Source organism: Typopeltis vanoorti, chromosome 23 (genome assembly GCF_054136105.1).
Source record: "Typopeltis vanoorti isolate ZY-2024b chromosome 23, IOZ_Tvanoo_1.0, whole genome shotgun sequence".
Lineage (NCBI taxonomy): Eukaryota > Metazoa > Arthropoda > Arachnida > Uropygi > Thelyphonidae > Typopeltis > Typopeltis vanoorti.
Window position 1 is genome coordinate 43,539,489 of NC_143571.1, and position 19,650 is coordinate 43,559,138.

General features: G+C 34.4%; 1 protein-coding gene across 2 annotated transcripts in view; it reads right to left on the bottom strand.

Moving 5' to 3' along the window:
- The window catches only part of LOC150093807 (glutamate-gated chloride channel-like), a 228,489-nt gene that overhangs the window by 39,756 nt on the left and 169,083 nt on the right, over positions 1-19,650 (bottom strand). The window contains exon 3 of one of the 2 annotated variants that reach the window (XM_090412550.1): positions 18,824-18,940. In XM_090412550.1, the coding sequence (XP_090268676.1) occupies positions 18,824-18,879 (56 nt within the window). In that variant the 5' untranslated portion in view covers positions 18,880-18,940. Of the gene's footprint in view, positions 1-18,823; positions 18,955-19,650 lie in introns of both variants that reach the window. The other variant, XM_090412549.1, reaches the window with a different exon arrangement.

A 19,650-nucleotide genomic window follows, 5' to 3' on the forward strand; every position in this document is an offset into this window, starting at 1 on the left:
TAATAAGAAATGTGCAACTCCATCGAGACACAGATGTCCCGTATATTTACACTTTCCTGAAAACTATAGCAAAAAAGTTCTTTTCAAAAGCATCTGTACACCCCAACAAATTCTTTCAACTAGCTGCAAATTACGAAGCAACGGATTGCTTCAAACATGAAAGACCAAAAGCCATTTTAAACTACAATTCTGTTGTTTAATATTCAATCCTGCTCTGGGCGAGCAACTGGCTCATAAATTTTTCCACTCGCTGTTTCCCCATCACATAGAGGGAATATGAAAAGCATTTTTCTTCACCCTTTATTTCAGATGTTAATCGTTTTTAATGTTTTCATTGTTTCAGCACTTTATTTTAATATATATATATATATATATATATATATATATTATAAAAAATTATGGCAAACTAAATTTTAAGGAAATTTCTAAAAATAATTAAAATATCTCTTAAATCGATATAATTACAAACATTTTTATACACTAATTAAAAATTATAATAATTTGTTGTATAACTTTTCAAAAGGGAAACAACGTTGATAGTTTAAAAATCCAGTGCTGTTAATAATAATTATCATATATATATATATATATATATATATATATATATATATATATATATATATATATATATATATATATATATATATATATATATATATATATATATATATATATATATATATATCAGTGGCGTCGAGTGCTTATTTTAGTTGGGTGTGTTGTCATGTGGATTATGCAACCCGCGCTACAAATTTCATGTCAATTTGACAGTATGCATGGGCGTGCGTCTGCAGAAAATTTTCCAGGAGGGGTCAAAGCTTGGAGATAAATAATTACATCTAGACACAAATGGCAAACTAACCGATCACTGTTTACAAATCATAAAAAGATGAGCCAGAAAACAAGAACACCTTTATTACTGTAATAACACACGTGTTCTATGGCTACCCCACCGTGGGCCGAAACAGGCCAAACCATAATAATATTTTAAGACAGACAAAGCCTTTCCAGGGCCAAGGGTGTAAGATTACACATCTCAATCAATTTTACGATTATATTTTGTGGAATTTTTAATCGATTTTAAAGATTAAAGTGGATTAAAAAGGGAAGTGTCCCCTCCCCCCACTGTGGAAGCCCATGACCGTGTGATTGCATTTTATCGATGTATGAAAGTTTTGAGAGATCATAGCGCATCGGCACTCGTCTTAATTGGTCCAACAATTAATTGCAGGATAACTTTGAATACTTCTGCTTAGAGTGAGGGACAATCTGTTTTAGGATTTATTAGAAAACAACAATGAAGGAGAATGCTATATTTGCTTGGTATATTTGAAATACTCAGAGATGAAAATATGCGAACCATCATTTAAAGGACATGCGAGAATAGGAAAGAATAAGTATGAGTAGAAACACATTCATTAATGGTAAAGAATAATTAATAATTATCATTTGTAATATGTGTGTCCTAAGTTACTGGGTAGAGCGAATAGCACGATCGTATAAATTCAAAACATGAATAAGTAAATTTATGATGGCATAATTTAAAAAAAAAAACTTATGAAGAGAGAGAGTATTGCAGGAATAAATATGGTTTGAAGGAGCAGCAAATCATCTTGTAAAATTTGTTGCACATGTTATGTGTACTTCTCTGGTTTGTGTATATTTCGCTCCATTTTCTCAGTAAACAAAATAAAATTCTTTTATTTTGTTTACTGAGACTCAGGTACATAACATCCGATCATTATCGGAATTATCCACAGTTTATGGAATCCTAAATTCATTAGTTTTTTTAGTATTAGCGGTGTTCTTCTGTCTTATTAATCTCACATATGCTGATATTTTGTTGTAGATCAACAACGTCTTATAATACATAGAATATTCATTTTTATTCAGGAATAGATATGTTTTACTGTCTGTTGTTTCTGAAGACTACAATAAAAATGTCTCTATATACCTTTAAAAAACTTTGCAACCTCAACAGATGCTAATATGCCAACCTCAACACAAGCAAAAGAAAAACAATTAGCATTTTTCTCCTAACATCCCCTTTAAAATTTTCAGTTCCAGAAAACATGTGGGACTAACTACTGTTTGTAATATACATTGGATACGAAAAGCGCTCGACTCATGACAAGTGACAACGTTCAATTGGATTGGATGACACAATAACCAATCTCAGAAGCTTGGTGTTGAGTGAGCTCAGCACCTAGAAAGAATAAAATATTAGACTTTGACCTGCTGCGTCCTCTTTACAACTTTTCTAATGGCTCAAAGGTGCATGGATTTCTAAAGCTATTAAAGCAAATGTGACGCAATGTTTACGCGGCGAAACGTGCCTTCTTCATGAAGCACTAATGCTTTATTACCCTCCTGAAGAGGACAATGAAGCATTAGTATATTTGTTCTGTTTTAGGAATCGCGCGAAGTCCGCAAACAATTAGGTGAGTCTTTAACGAGAATAAATGCAAAAATATAATATGGGTGATACTGATATTTCATGGATGAGCACCGAACACCTAGCACACCTGGAATATATATATATATATATATATATATATCATTATCGATCCGCTGCTGGATGAAGGCATTTCGAAGATTACTCCAAAACTGTCTGTCCATGGCTCTTCTTTCCCATGTCACTCCTGCAAATTTGATGATATCATCAATCTACCGTGATTTAGGTCGGCGTCGTGGTCGTTTTTCCTCTGGTGGAACCCAATCTACTACTTCTTTTGTCCATCGTTGATCTTGTCTTCGAGCAATATGCCCAGCCCATTGCCCCTTCAGATGTTTCACTCTTCCTATGACATCAGAGACTTTGGTTTGGTTTCTTATCCACGTATTCATTTTGTTACCCAGTCTTGTGATACCAAATATACTTCTTTCCATACTAAATTATGTTCTTTAATTTTTGAATTTCCTTTTGCATTCAGTGTTCTTGTTGCACAGCCATATGTCAGTATAGGAAGAATACATTGGTTAAAAACGTTTCTCTTCAAGCATAATGGTAGTTGGCTTTTGAATATTGAATGTAATTTTCCAAATGCACCCAATTTTTAATTTTTTAATTTAGTCCATGATATTTTGCTCCATTCATATCTGTTGTCCTAAGTATATGTCATGGTCTACTTGTTTAATTTGCTCATTATTGATTTTTATTATTTCAGGTTGGACATAGCTATTGAACATAACTTGGGTCTTCATAGGTTCATCTTTAGGGCTTCTGTTTTGCTTGCAATGTGGAGTTCATAGATACGAATCTGTAATTCATGCGCAGTTGAAGTAAAGAAAACTATGTCATCTGCAAAGTGTAAATGTAAATGTAAAAGTGTAATATCTTCTATTTATCTTCAGACCTTTCTCTTCCAATCAAGAAGTTTGAATATTTCTGCTAGGCACTAGTTTTTCCATTTGGACTTTTCCATGTCCACTTCTTATGTGTTCTTTTCCTGAAATTCATGATGTAAGGATTTTCTTTATATATATAAAGAAAATACCGGCAATCGCACCATAGCCGATAAACCCCCGGATATTGAAGAGGGTTATGTCGAGGTTTTGCGGATCGGAGTAGTGATCTCATCTTGATTAACAGGGTAAATACTACTTTGATTTTATATAAGGTAGAACATCAGGACAAGCTGATAACATTTTAATTGGCAACAGGACGTTTATCCTTGGAATTTGTGACGAGAACTATTTTTCATAAGAAAGGTAATTAAAGTCCATCGTTTGTTTAGATTCGGTCGACGTAGCAAGGCCTCACAACTCTTTTAAATTATCTCAATTATCTAAATTTATATTAAAATTTTAAATTATCTTTAAATTTTAAATTATGGGAAATAGTTCTCATCACAAATTCCCGAATCAACTTAAATTAACTTATGTTATTTTTAATATTTTTAATATTTAAATACATTTCCTATTTGTTATTAAATCTTGTTAAAGTTATTTTTACTAAAACTTTAATATAATTAGACCATGACGCTGTACATCATGCAAGTGCAGTTCGCACGTGTCTTTCTTGAATATTTATTGTTGTTTAATATAGAAGTGACAATGAAGATTTGCTTGATGCTAGGGCGAAAATTTTATACTAATAAAAATATATACGTAAGTAATCTGTTTTATTTATTATTCATTTTTGAGTTGTGGGATTAAAATCCGAGATTCTTGGAAATAACTTTACTCGGCTGTTTCAATCATCAATTTACCGTCGTCATGAACAGAATCAAACCTATTTTTTTTTATTGTTGTTGTTGTTTTGTTTTGTTTAATCGAATGTCCAGTCGTTCTTCCAACATGAATCACATGAGTAATGTTAGAACAACCTGTTTATGTAATTAGAATTATTAATTAATTTTATTATCATTTCCGGAATAAGTTGAATTATTTTAGTATTCACCGCTTTGTCTATTGTTGAATAATTTATATTATTGTTACTAATTATTATAATAATTTGTTTTGACTGGTGAACTTTATTTAAGTGTCCTTAGTTCGTAATAACTGACTGGTAAAACAAAGAATTCTTGACCACTATTGTTATCGATAATTTTGAATGATTGTATATGATGGGAAATTCATATGTACAATAAAGGAAAATCATGATTGATAAAACATTTAATGGTGATATGTAATTATCACTGTTAATATTGCTTTTGTTGTACATAAAAAAGGGATAAGCAAGAATATAAAAGAGATAACATGAATGTGGGTAAGTGTAACCCACCCTATTCAAGGTATGTTTAAATTCTCAATCATCAATCTCAACAATAATAAATAAGAGTAATAAATCAAGAAAATATTTAGTAAATTTGAATTAAGCAAATGTTCTGTTTTGGATTTGGAAAGATGTGAAAGTTCTTTTACTAATATCAATCTGTGTTTCGGCTCGAATTACAAACTAAATTAGGATAACTAGGAACTCACTTCACTCTTAGCAGATGACAAAAGAGAGCAAAAAAAAAAAAAAAAAAGAGCACTGATCAATTTGTTGTTTCATACATACACCAGAGGGCGTGCGCGTTCTGCAGTAGACAGTTCCTTGCAATTAACTCGCACACTCTACGGTATAGCTTACGTTTCGTGATGAAAGACAAATAACCGACACATCGATTACATCCATCATGCATTCCCCTCCGTCCGACATCTGTCGCGTTTTGTTTCAATTTGACCTCACTAAAACTCCGGTGCTGGGGAAAGTTTTCAATAAAGAGATCACATACAATTACCATCGCGAGATGGACGTGGAAAGAATGCCTAATCAGACAAGAATGATGGGAAGATCATTCAAAGTGTCGCTTCTCAATGCACTTCCGTGGATTCTGCCTTTACCGCTTCCTTCACCTGCCATTATAAGTCCCTTCCCCCTCTTCTCCCTCCAGCTGTTTACAAGAGTGTAGAAGCTAAAAAAATAGCACATCGATTATCCAAAGATATGTGACAACCGCATAATCGTCACATACAAAAGGATCGATTCTTGTTTGTCCAAATATCTAATAACCATTCTTCCTTGACTAGTTATTTAAGCATGATCTGGTTGTTAAATTACCACACGACTAACGAAGTATTCTGGTTGATTGACGGAAGTTTATTTTGTGAGAGTATTTTTGTACTGTCCATATTTCTATTTACGTTTAGGTAAATTTCAGAGAAATTAGCGATCTATGGATAGCTGTTAGTATTATTCATATATCCATGTGGTTTGCATTGTCTTAGTCCCTTGAAACCTGTAGAATGTGATGTTCTCCCATTCTATATGGTGAATGCGTCTACTTCTCATGAAGTAGACGCATTCACCATACATGGGTTAGATTCTTCTAAATCATAACGCAAGATGTTAAAAGACACATGAGTCTAGGAATCATACCAATTCCTTATCTTAATGACCTCTTCAGTTACAGAATTTCAGTCTCATTTCGACATCTTTGGGATGACGAAACGAGATGTTAGTAACTTACTACTGGAAAACATGATGGAACTTTGATCTTCTGAGATTGGATATCTGAAGAGCTTGGAAGAGAATGGATATCTGAATCGATTCTCTGAATCTCTGAAGTAGTCAAAGCTGTTCTGAATGCTCAAATTGATCCAACGCGCTGTTTGGTGTCGCTCTCTAAAAAGCTGATGCTTATTGTACTTTCATTTTAAAATATCAAATAATTCCGTATGAAAATATTATATCTATTAAAATGTCTCAATAATTTTTATAGTTAATCACACATACCAAACGCCCTATATATATACGTATATATATATATATATGTGTGTGTGTGTGTGTGTGTGTGTGTTTGTGTGTGTGTGTGTGTGTGTGTGTGTGTGTGTGTGTGTGTGTGTGTGTGTGTGTGTGTGTGTGTGTGTGTGTGTGTGTGTGTGTGTGTGTGTGTGTGTGTGTGTGTGATGCTATGCATTAAGGGAAGGGCCACTACCCAGACCGGTTTCGACCTTTATTGAGGTCTCGGGTCTCGTCAGTGGGAGCCAAACCCTGAGATGCCAAGGTTGAAGTAATGCAGAGCTTATAAATTTTACCTATAGAAGTTGCCACAAGGTCTATGACCTTATTAAATAAAGATCTCAGGATGAGAGAAAGATGTAGAAAGTTTTTTTACCTTTGGTATACTATATGTTAATGATACCAAACAATTTTATAAACTTGGTTTTAATCCTTTTTCACAAATAAGGAAACAAGCAGGTAAGTTAAGTTTGCGCCTGAATAATATATATATATATATATATATATATATATATATATATATATATAATGCATAGCATCATACATGTCCGCAAGGAGATGTGCTTTGCATTATGGGAGATACTAAGGAACTTGTATAGGTAAAATTTATAAGATCTGCATTACTTCAACTTTGGCATCTAAGGGTCTATCTCCCACTGACAAGGTCTGAAGAAAGGTCGAAAACGGTCTGGGTAGTGGCTCTTCCCTTAATGCATAGCATCGTTCATGTCCGCAAGGAGATGTGCTTTGCATTATTGGAGATACTAAGGAAAGTTATCAGAGCTTACTCCATCTGTACCACGAGTTGTCAGACCTGAAAATTCTTCAGGCGCAAACTTGACTTACCTGCTTGTTTTCTTACTTGGGAAAAAGGATTAAAACGAAGTTTATAAAATTGCTTGGTATCTTTAACGTATAATATACCCAAGGTAAAAATCTTTTCCATATATGTATATGTATATATATATGGAAATATTTTATTTTCAATATTCTTATTATTTTTAATATTATTTTGCATAATATTATTTGCATCATATTATTTTGAATACATGAAGATTGGAGTGTTTTGGAAATACTACTACAGAGAGAGCTGGCATCATAAAACAGAGAAAGCAGAAATAAATGAAGCGGATGCGTTATCAATACGGGGATGAATCGTAACGAATTTTGAGGTGAGCGGTGGAATTATAGATGGAAGTTCCGAATATAGAAGTGCTAGACAGCGGAATGATTTAGTAGGAGAGGGATCGTAAATCAATCTGGCTGCATGTTGTTGAATATGGTCAAAATTTTTAAATTTTACTCAAAGATTTCAGCAACATGTAATTCTCCTAAGCTTCTTAAGTTCCCATTTAAATAAAGAATTTTTTAGAAATTACCGCCGAAATTAAAAATATAATCGTAAACTAAATTTGGAAGATAATTTCTAAAAATGCTTTATTAGAAATATAGTGCATCTAACTTTACGGAAAAGTTCAATTTTGACTACTTTTCGCCCAGTCCGTAAATTTTCTGATGACCAAGAACCCTGACGTTCATGTAGTTACAGAAGTGATATATTTATATCAGGAGAGGCATGAAATGATTGCTCGTTCAGTCATTACTTTCTCACTGAACACTTGAGAGATACTAAAAGAGAACAATTTCAGTGATTTCTCTTTAAGTGAATATTAGCTACCTAGGGAAACCTTCCCCTTCAGAATGGCACTGAACTGCTATTCTGAAGGGAACCGCCAGAAAGAAAGATTCAGAAAAAAACTGGATATTCAGTTAGATATTGTAAGGAACCTCACAAAATGGCAGAAATGGCAAAGAAGTCTTTATCATATGACTACAATTATGACTACAATTATGATTTTTATGATAACAATAATGACTTTTCATGGCGTGATGAAAAGTCATAATTATACTGATCCCATATCCTCAGGGAGCTTCTGCAAGTCGTTCCAAACTACCAATCCTCTCAAGATAATGTCTAGTTACCAATGACATCAGGAATTTCTACTTTTCAGTGCTAAAACGGCGTATAAACACTGGACATTTCAAAAGTGGAAAAAGAATCGTATTGAGAGTTCCAAAAATTAATGGGCCCATTGTGCCAAGTGGTGTCACTGAAGGCTAAAGTTACAGAGTGATGGAGTGTTTTTCTTGGCATATGGAAGGCCCTCTGCTGCTCGTGGAGTGTGTGTGTGTGTGTGTGTGTGTGTGTGTGTGTGTGTGTGTGTGTGTGTGTGTGTGTGTGTGTGTGTGTGTGTGTGTGTGTGTGTGTGTGTGTGTGTGTGTGTGTGTGTGTGTGTGTGTGTGTGTGTGTGTGTGTGTGTGTGTGTGTGTGTGTGTGTGTGTGTGCGCGTGCGTGCGCGTGCGTGCGTGCGTGCGTGCGATCCCATCCACTAACACCTCTAAACATCTAGTACATTGGTATTAGTAATGTGGGTCGATCAAGGTTAGATAATCCACAAATCCTGCTCAATAGAACAAGCATGAAACTTGTTTCAAGCTATTTTACGGCTCCGATAAGCTGAGAGGTGGTGGTATCACACCGGACGATAGAATTTGTCTACCATCTAAGGGCATTTATAATCATCCATGCCCACGATGGATTCGAACCTAAGTTTTCTGGTTTGAGAGCAAAGTACATCATCTACTCAGCCAACTAAGCTAGCAAATCTGAATGGCACATCTTATTTGGACATTGTGGTGTACCATTTATGCACGTAATAGTAACGGTCATCCGGTAACTGAAACTTCCAGCAGAATAGGGAATCTCCAACATCAACAAAGCCCGTTGGTGTTTCGAGCCCAGAGATCAATACTCATTTAAAGATAGTAGTTTTCCGTCAAGAAATTTTGGTTTGTGATCGTGTAAAACAGGCAAAGCTGCCAAAAGATATACTCAATAAACAAACACAATACAGTAGCTTTCATAGTCTTAGTCCCTTCGGCCATAAAAACAATAAGATCCAACTGAATAATTGCCGCATTAATTAACACATATCATTCTGAGGGTGATTTCACCTCTTCATTAATCTGCTCATTGGTCAGATCTCAACCGAACAGAATTGTTCTCGTGACAGATCAGCCACGATCTAATTTGAGCCGATACAAGATACAGTAAGGTTATGTTTTCTGTGCTGAAATTTTTTAGGCCCGTCGTGGAGTTCAAAATCCAATTGCTGGAACCTATAGGTGGGTAAAAAGGGATACTGCTCTCTATCAAGTTGTGTGCCTCAGCAACCAATTTTGACTGTTTGAACTATGCGGTTTTGTTTTGAAAGAGTCATTTGCCCTTGTTTTTTAAATTTTAAAGGAAAAGTCCTTAAAAGTTAAAAACAAAAAAAAACATTTTAAAAGAATAAGCTGAAAAAAAAAGTAATTGAAATAGTAACATTCACATTCCTCACAAGACCTTACATTCATTAGTGCCTTAGTATATCTACAAAATTTGTCTCATAATATTTATTTATGAAATTTATAAAACGGTAGAGTACAAAATTAAAATTATTTAATAAAGTAACTTAAATTGAAAATTTTCATAAAGGTTTCATATTTATTTATTTAGCAAAAACATTGTCATAATAATTAAACAGTTCTCCAGGTGAAGAGGGATTAACATTCTGAAGTCTAGGTGTGCGGTTGAGGTATTCACATTACATTTGTAATAACTATTAAGAAATTCCTAGTCATGGTAGTCATTTTTTAAAATAAGTATTTAGAATTTTTCACAGTAATGGATTCTTTCCCACTTCGCTATTTTTAGAAATATTCAGAAAACTTCCAGAACGTTTCACTAGACATTAGCAATTTCAACTTTCCGAATACAAAAATGTATAGCTTTGTAGTTGATTCTCAGGGCATTTCTGGTAATACCAGAAGCAGAGAATGGTGTACTGATGCTTGAATCTCAATCCAAACCAGTCTTCAGACTCCATCAGTGGTTATTACAGAGCTTTTTATTGTGTTCAATATTAATGGCATAACACACACACACACACACACACACACACACACACACACACACACACACACACACACACACACACACACACACACACACACACACACACACACACATATCGGTGATGTGCTAAAAGTAGACATTGGATGGGATGGAAAAAGATTGATGGTAGTCATGGAAACATAAAGCTCCCCTGAGTTGTACATCGATCTCGTTCACATGGGCTTTTACTGTAGGAGTCAACACGCCTACCCTCGCTCTGCGTTCGTATTATCAGATCTGTGAATTGCTTTCTTTCTTTTTTTCTTTCCACAATCTTTATATTCAGAAAGAGATGAGTCAATTATGTCTCCACGATTGAGTCAACAGTAATCTTACACTATTTTTCGATGCGAATGGGTGTGCATCTTTTTGTGTTTCATTCATTTATAACGGTCACAATACAGCATTAAATTACGAATGCTGGTAGAAACGTGTATTGTAGTTAAAATGTTTCTGACTTTGTCCTCCCAAGTAAAGTTTATACTACTAAAATACATATTTACGTTATGCCTCTTTTTAAAATCTTAATTTTATTCATGGAAACTGTAGAATCATCAATCAAGAAAATAATTTTGTTCAATCATGATCTATGATTGAACAAATGCATAGAAAATTTTATGCATTTGTTCCATGGTATTAGCAGGCATTGTTCTGGTGTTGAAGAAACCAGTGTTACGTATCTTTACTCCAGACATGAATGTGTGTAGTACATCGTCTTCAGCTTCAAATTAGTGACGAATCAGATTACGATTTCAAACACTAAAAATTACAGGAGTTAAAAGGTTCCAAGCTTACTGTAGGTAGTCAGGAAACTTCCATCTGAGATGCCTTAACCACTTCCATGTGCAATTGCAATTGTTATTGTGGGGGGGGACATTATTGGGCAGTATGATGACCCCTTTCCTGTCTGTACCTATGACCAGCAGTCACTAATTCATCGTGTTGTAGTATCATTCGCCCTTGACTCTGGGACCGCAATTAAGAAACCTAAATTAAATTGATCCTACACATTTGCTATAATGTTTGCTTCTTCGCTAAAAGAATTAGTTTCAATTTTATTTGCAAGAAGAGAAAATATTTTTGTTGCATGTATTTTTTTCAGTGTCATTTAATGCCTATAAGCGATATAATAATTCAACTTATTTGTCAAAATAAGTCACGAGTTTGTCCCGCTCATAGAGCCTTTCGAGCACCAATGATTTGTCTTGGCACTCATCGCATACAAACTTTTCTGTAGTTAAGATGATTATAAACCATGGCATGCACACTATGATATTTTTAGTTCTTGGGCAATGTTTTGCGCATCTCTCTCTTCTCTGATTAAGATATTTTAACTATAAATGATGGTGAATATAATACTATCTTTGTAGCAAACAAATTTCCAAATGAAACCAAAATTAAAATGATACGATACATTTTTGTGATACTTCCAATTACAGAATTTCAATAACACCGTCCACGATATTTGTATGGAGAAATAATGGAGTATAATAGGTAATTTGTAGCCATCTAATTCTGTGATAAGACGGTGCATACCGTCGGAAGAGCATCAATTGTTTTTGTAAAAATAAAGGTGTCAAAAAGTCACAAGAATAATATCTGTCATTATTTATGTCCGATTTATTTATGATGAATGATTTCATCATTCATCATAAATAAATTGGAATTTTTGTTCGCTAAAATTATATTTTTCATGAAAAACGATAGGGTAAATGTAATTTCATTTCAGGGCATGATTGGTATCCACCCGTCATTTTTTTAGTAAAATCCTTTCAAGGGGCCTCTTGCAAACGTTTCTGTCATTCTTTTGCCATTTCTGCCGAAGAAAATTCTTACTGGAAACTAGACAGACCTCCTTAATGATAAAGATTGAGTGCATAAGAAGAATAAACAAAAAACAGAGAAAAACTAATTGTCTCAAGTGAAACAAAATTATGCAAAGAAGCGGAAACTTCACCTGATTGGAAAGGAAAGACTGAAAAGGCTCCAAGAAAAGTCCTGACCTTCAGTAAAACAAATTACTAACAATTGTGGATCAAAACATCGGAGATTTTTGCATTTGGGTACGAATAAAGCTTGCTATTTTACATTAGCAGTATGCAGAATTGACACACACACACACACACACACACACACACACACACACACACACACACACACACACACACACGCAAGACATTTATTTTATTTATTTAACTGTTTTTTCTTGAATTATTTAAATCTCCGCACAAGTATAAATAATCTTGATTTTACTTGCGTCAATTTATTACATACTTTTCTTTTTTAAGTGCTCATAATTTAATTATACTTATATACATTTAATTTATTCCAAATAACTGAGATTTTTTAAATGCCTTCTTCCCTACTTGGCTTCCTCATCTCTTAATTTGCATAACTGGTGGCATCACTGATGAATGTATCACAATATTGTAGCTTCAAGCTTATATTCTTATCCTTTTATTTTCTCTTCCTTCTACGATAAACTATTATATATTTGGCTTCTCGGATACACTTGTTTATAAATCATAATATTAAAATAAGTTTTCTCAGCAATATTTAAAAAATAAATGCATCCTCCGAGGGATATTGTTTATTTTGTTCTGGACTTTCCGCCAGTCAAAGCATATCAACTGTTTCTACTTTTATTATGAAGCTTTACATAAATTCATCTTGTCATTCTTAACAGGGGCGAAAGTCCCACGACACACTCCATAAGAGAAGGAATAATTCGTTTTACATCATTTCCCATCATCAGAATTTTCTTTTTTTACTTTCTAAGATGTGTCCTTGTCTGGAAGTTGTTTCCTTTAGGAGCGGCTTTATCGAACGTGCTGACAAAGATAAATGACTTCATCTCTTTTCAATTAGCTGGTTGGATTTCCTACACTAATGAAAAATATCGGTTTACAAAGAGGGATTATTAATAAGTACATTTTTTTTCATGCATTGCCATATCGGTTATTCCCGCATTATTTTCAGAATGACGATTGGACTTCAGATTTCTAGTTCTTCTGTTCTGTGCATCATCTTCCTTCTAAATCCAAATCCAAATCTAAATCTGTGCGTTGAGTTGAATTGTTTTCTCAGTCCCGTTCCGTATCTATCTCTCTTTATTTTCATTTCCATGAGATTTATCTGTAAGGTCTATTTCTCGCTTTTTAAAACTAAAGCGTATTTGTTCACTGACTTTCTCAAAATCTCTGATACCTGTGTGGAGCTATGCGGCGAAGGGGAAGCTGAGGATAACATGTTGCGTTAGATAAATTCGGTTTTCTCATAATGGAAAAAAAAAGGAAAAGAAAAGAAAGGAAAGGAACAGTAAATAATAATAGTTAGGCTTTGGGGATACTTGAGTACATTAAACATACTGAACAATAATCAAAACGAAAACGGCGAGTCTGGCTGCAATTGGCCGAACGTGATAATTCTGACACTGCGTTAGATCGCAGTGCATTTGTTTCGTAATCTAAAGCGTTAATCGAACAATTCCAATCACTAACTATTCAATCACTGTCGAAACATAAGCTGTAGCCTTTAACATGTTGTATTGCATTTATATAATGTTGTAAGCATTGTTATTATTTATAAACACAAACAAAATTGAAATTTTCCATTCTTTCCTTGGAAGTGCTGCAGTGTCGCAGTGTTTATGTACGGGCCGCCACTGTTTGAGAATGAAAAGTACTAGATAGTTAGATATAAGTCGAATCAAAAAGTATCTTATGTTTTAATATGTAAACAAAAGGGTTGGGAAAAAAAACAGTTAAAATTATTTCACTAAATCCATATTCTATTCTATTTTGGTTATTCTCTCCTTATTCTAATACGTTATATTTAATAAAAAAAAAACATTAATACGAGGAAAGAATTTTTTTTTCCTAATATAATGAATAAAGAATTCGTTCCAAATCCCATATGCAAATGGGAATAATCTCTGTAATAAATTTAGTTTAATCCTTTATCCAAGTTTAAGCAAACAAAGTTTGCGCCTGGAAATATCTTCAAGACTGGGTGAGGTAGTACAACACCAGGCAACTTCGATCAAAGGTGAACCAAGCTCTCATCACTCCTTGTCTCAGTCCTGAAGATATTTTCAGGCGCAAACTTTGTTTGCTTAAACTTGGATAAAGGATTAAACTAAATTTATTATAGTCTAACCAAATGAAAAATAAACTTCCAACATTTTTCTCTAAATCCAGAGTAATTCAATAATAAGGTGATACACCTGTTGGCAACTCCTATAGGTAAATATGACCTCTCCTATTACTTCTACCTTGGTATCTCTGACAGTGCTCTATGGGGGTAGAAAAAAAGTCCTCTTTAGGACTTCCAGGGTAACGAATGGCAATGCTGTAGCCAATGAATTTTTAACTGAGGCTCGGCTATTGCCGTTACCCAGCCATGACTAGAGCTTTTAGCTCAATAACACCCCATCCAGACAGATTTTCTTCATTCAGATGACGGGATAAAGAGTCAAGGACTCAGTCCATCTCCCAGTTCTTTTAAGAACCTTAGTATCTCCACGTTTGGGTCTGCCTTCCATGCTGGATATGAGAGGCTCTGCTTGGGGTTGGTTTTTTGCCTGTCTCTGAGAGAGGCCACCGTTGAGATTATGGCTCTGCTTTGTGGTGGGGTGAGCCTGCCACTGGGTAGAGCCAATGTTGAGAAGTTCTTCTCGATGACGGGGTGAGCCTGTCACTGAGTGGAACAACGCTGAGAGGGGCAATCTTTCGAGATCGCCAAATTTTTAGAGCCCACTTCACCTATAAAAAAGGTTTTTGCCTGTCTGTGAGTAAAGCCACCGCTGAGATTATGGCTCTCTGGTGGTGAGGTGAGCCTGCCACTGGGTAGAGCCAACGCTGAGAAGTTTTTCTTGGTGACGGGGTGAGCCTGTCACTGTGTGGAACAAAGTTGAGTTGGGCGATCTTTAGGGATCGTCTAATTTTTTGAGAGGTCTTTATTTAAATACACCTCAATAAAGGTTGAAACCAGTCTGGGTAGTGGCCCTTCCCTTAATGCATAGCAGTATACGTGTCCGCAAGGAGATGTGTTTTGCATTATGGAAGATACTGAGACAAGGCGTGATGAGAGCTTGGTTCACCTTTGCTCGGAGTTGCCTTGTGTTGCACTACCTTACCCCAGTCCTGAAGATATTTTCAGGCACAAACTTCGTTTGCTTACACTTAGAGATAAAGGATTAAGCTAAATTTGTTATAGTCTCTCCTCAAGGGCTCATTTTAGTGAGTACGGACATGGCAAACCCGAGGTACCTGATGCAGGACCATGCCTTACTTCATGTAATATACATCTGTTACTGGTCCCTCCCCTTTTTTTCTTTTCTTCTTGCTCCTTCCCCCCAATGCTATTAGAGTATTCGATGGCTAGGGGTGAATCTTTCCTATTTTGCTATTTCATCTTATATGGAAAGGGCCTCTGAAACCCTATCACTTTCATCTTGCAGTGACTTCACTCCAAAATGCTAATATGGTTGTGCCTTATAACTCATCTCTTGCTGCATCGGCTGTCGCTCAGAATAATCAGAGCCGCGTTCAGGGCTTAGGCAGAGGGTCCTGTTCGAGAAGTATATTACAGTCTCCATCAAAAGTCAGTGATACTGTGAATGAGCAACACAGAATGTATAAGATTAATCTTAGAAAGGAATTTTACATAGGCACATGGAATGTCCAGGGTTTACAGATGGGTACTCTTGAGATAGTCTGTAAAGAGATGGATAGGTATAAAATTGACATCTTGGGCATTACAGAGACCAGATGGAATGGAGAAGGTCACTTCAAAAGACAGGATGGTAAGCTAGTTATTAACTCAGGTGGTGACTCAAAACATCATGGGCAGCTGTGATACTGAAGACAGCTCAGGCAAGAAGCCTTCTTGGTTATAACCCCATTAATGATAGGATACTCTCCATTATTAAGGCTCAGCCTACCAATGTATCAGTTGTGATAGTTTATGCACCCTACATGGATAGACCTGAAGAAGAGAGTGAAGAATTCTATGAAAACTTACAAACTGTTTTGGACTGCCTACCAAGGAGAGACGTACTGTACATCTTAGGAGACTTAAATGCAAAAGTGGGAAAGAGTATGAAAGTCAGGCCTATTTCCACGGGAACAAAGTTGAGGATTTTAGATGCAGTTGTTTTTCTAACAGCGACTTATGGATGCAAGACTTAGAACCTAAAGAAGTCAGATAAGAAACGGATATCTCCTTTTGAGATGTGGTGTTACAGAAGGCTGTTGAGGATATCATATACTGAAAGGCTTACAAATGAATGGGTGTTTGAAAAGATTAGTAGAACTTTAAGGCTCCTTAAAGTTAAAATATTTTGGACACATAGAAAGGATGGAAGGAGGACTTCTCAGAACAGTAATAGAAGGTAAAGTTCCTGGAAAAAGAGGCAGGAGTAGACCATCAATGAGATGGAGGGATGGCGTGTGTGGAGTGACTGATCTTCAGAGAGTTGAGGCTGCCAGAAAAGCAAACAACAGGACTACATGGCGAAGCCTGTTGTGGAACATCACCGAGCATCGTAGTGACCACACGGCAGCTGTAGATGTCCAGTAATATTATATTATATTTGTAATTAATTATTTTAACTTGGTGATATTGTATATTAGGGTTACCAAGTAATTTTATAAGATTGGTTATTTAACTCCTAATCCCAAGTATGCAAACAATTAAGTTTGCGTCTGAAACATAGTTCAAGTCTAAAGATGGTACAACACCAGGGCAATTCATTGTAAAGGGGGTTAAAGCTCTGATCACTATTCTTATTCTTAGTATTTTCCCATAATGTAAAGCACATCTCACTAAAGGATGTATACTGCAATACATTATGGTTGGGGTCACTACCCAGACCGGTTTCAACCTTTCATGAGGTCTCCTCAGTGAGTAGCTAGATCATAAATCCCAAGGTTTTAGTAATACAGAGCCTTATCAACTTTACTTATAGAAGCTTTACATTATGGGAAAATACTAAGAATAGTGATCAGAGCTTTACGCACCTTTATAATGAGTTGCCCTGGTGTTGTACCATCTTTAGACTTGAACTATGTTTCAGGCGCAAACTTAATTGTTTGCATACTTGGAATTAGGATTTAAATAACCAATTTTAAATAACCAAGAAACCTAGCAAACTTGTTTTTAGAAAACCTTGAAGAAAAAATATTCACTTTTGAACCCAAACCAAAAATTTGGTTAAGATATGTCGACAACGTATTTGCAGTCTGGGATCATCCCGAACATGAATTATAACTGTTTCTAGATAAAAATTAACCTTCTTCATCATCGCATCACCTTTACAATAGGAAAATAATCTCCACAGGGTCTCTCTTATATATGTATATATATATATATATATATTATATTATTATATATTTATTTATTTATTATATTATTATAGTCTAACCAAGTATGGGATAATCTCTGACTTCCCGTTCTTTCCTTATCCTTATAAGGTCTGGCTTAAAGGGGCGAAGCAAGAATGCTTTTCATCTTCCCCGTTATCTGTAGAGGACAGTGTAGGGATAAGGTGTTATTGAGCTATTAAAGTTCTGATCATGGCAGGAGTAACAGCAATAGCCGAGCCTCAGTTAGAACTTCATTGGCTACAGCATTGCTATTCATTACCCTCCAAGGGTATTAATCACCGTCATATCCAATTATATTATATATATATTTATTTATTTATTATATTATTATATATTTATTATAACATATTTATTTATTATAGTATTATATATTTATTTATTTATTATATATTTATTTATTATATATATTTATTTATTTATTATATTTCAGATGAAATAATCGGGGAAGATGAAAGAATGCTTTCATCTTCCCTGTTATCTGTAGAGGACAGTGTAAGAATGAGGTGTTATTGAGCTATTAAAGTTCTGATATTCCTTATCCTTATAAGGACTGGCTTAAAGGGGCGAAGCATGAATGCTTTCATCTTCTCCGTTACGTTATCTGTAGAGGACAGTGTAGGAATGATTAAAGGGGCGAAGCAAGAATGCCTTCATCTTCCCCGTTATCTGTAGAGGACAGTGTAGGAATGAGGTGTTATTGAGCTATTAAAGTTCTGATCATGGCAGGAGGGTAACAACAATAGCCGAGCCTCAGTTAGAGCTTCATTGGCTACAGCATTGCCATTCATTACCCACTAAGGGTATTAATCACCTTCATATTTTATTATGACGGTGATTAAATTACACCAAATATTTAAAGGTGTATTCAAATACTCTCTAAAAGTAGAAAAAAAATCATAATAAATTGTATTGGTTTATATAATTTAATGTATGATATAAATTACATTATTATTTCGAAGAAAAATAAAATAAATTATTATGATAAATTATATAATTGAGTCAGAAATAGTTACATTCCCAATCACAATGAAGGTTTTATTTTTTAAGTGGAATTTCTAACCTGGATTTTAAATACTGTACCACCTTAATACGCGTGACGTAATGATTACTTCATGTAAAAGTTTTCAATGTACACTCTCGTTAACAGTAATTCCCAAAAACGCTGCAAAAGCTAATACACAAATAAAAAAAAAACAAGAGAAAACTTACCGATAGATGCTAATTAAAACCCTCAATGCGATGCAGCGCGAGGTATGTACTGTCATAATAACAATTTGCCGCTGTCTTAATAACAGAAATGTAACAAATACGACCACCTGAAAAGGGCTGTTACATATACTCTGTATTAAAAAAGACATAAATAAAATAAATACATAATGAATTAAACAATAATGTAATAAATAAAAATGTGCTAAAATAATATTAAAACATGAGTAAACATAGAATAAACATAAATATGTTACTAGACGCCGTTAGCAATTAAATGATAAATTAAAAATAGTAAATAAATATTAAAAAGATAAACTATACAAAAAACAATATATATGTGAATTTAAGAATATTAAGAAATCATTTGAAGCCGTACAGCATGAGTGTACAGGAAAATAAATAATTAAATAATAAATAAAGAAAGAAAGAAAGAAAGAAAAACGTTCGTCAAGAATTGAATCTTGTTACTTCATAATATCTATTTCCAAGCAATCGTTACCGAATTGCTGAAAAATATGAAATAAGAGAACGAAAAATAAATGGAAATATTAATTATTAATATTAGATTTTCATGGGCATTGAAACGACAAATTTTTATTATCTGATTATCAAATTGCTCGATTAAATCAGGGATAAATTATTATCTTTACGTCGTATTTTTCGATTATAACCGAAAATTTATTATTTTAGATTTTCAAACAATTTTGTCAATAAAATTATAACAGAAAACAGAGTGTTAACCATCTTGAACCTAAATCTAGTTAAACAAAAAAAAAAAAAAAAAAAAATGTCGGCAGTTTTGTTTTCGTGAAAATTGTCAGGAAATC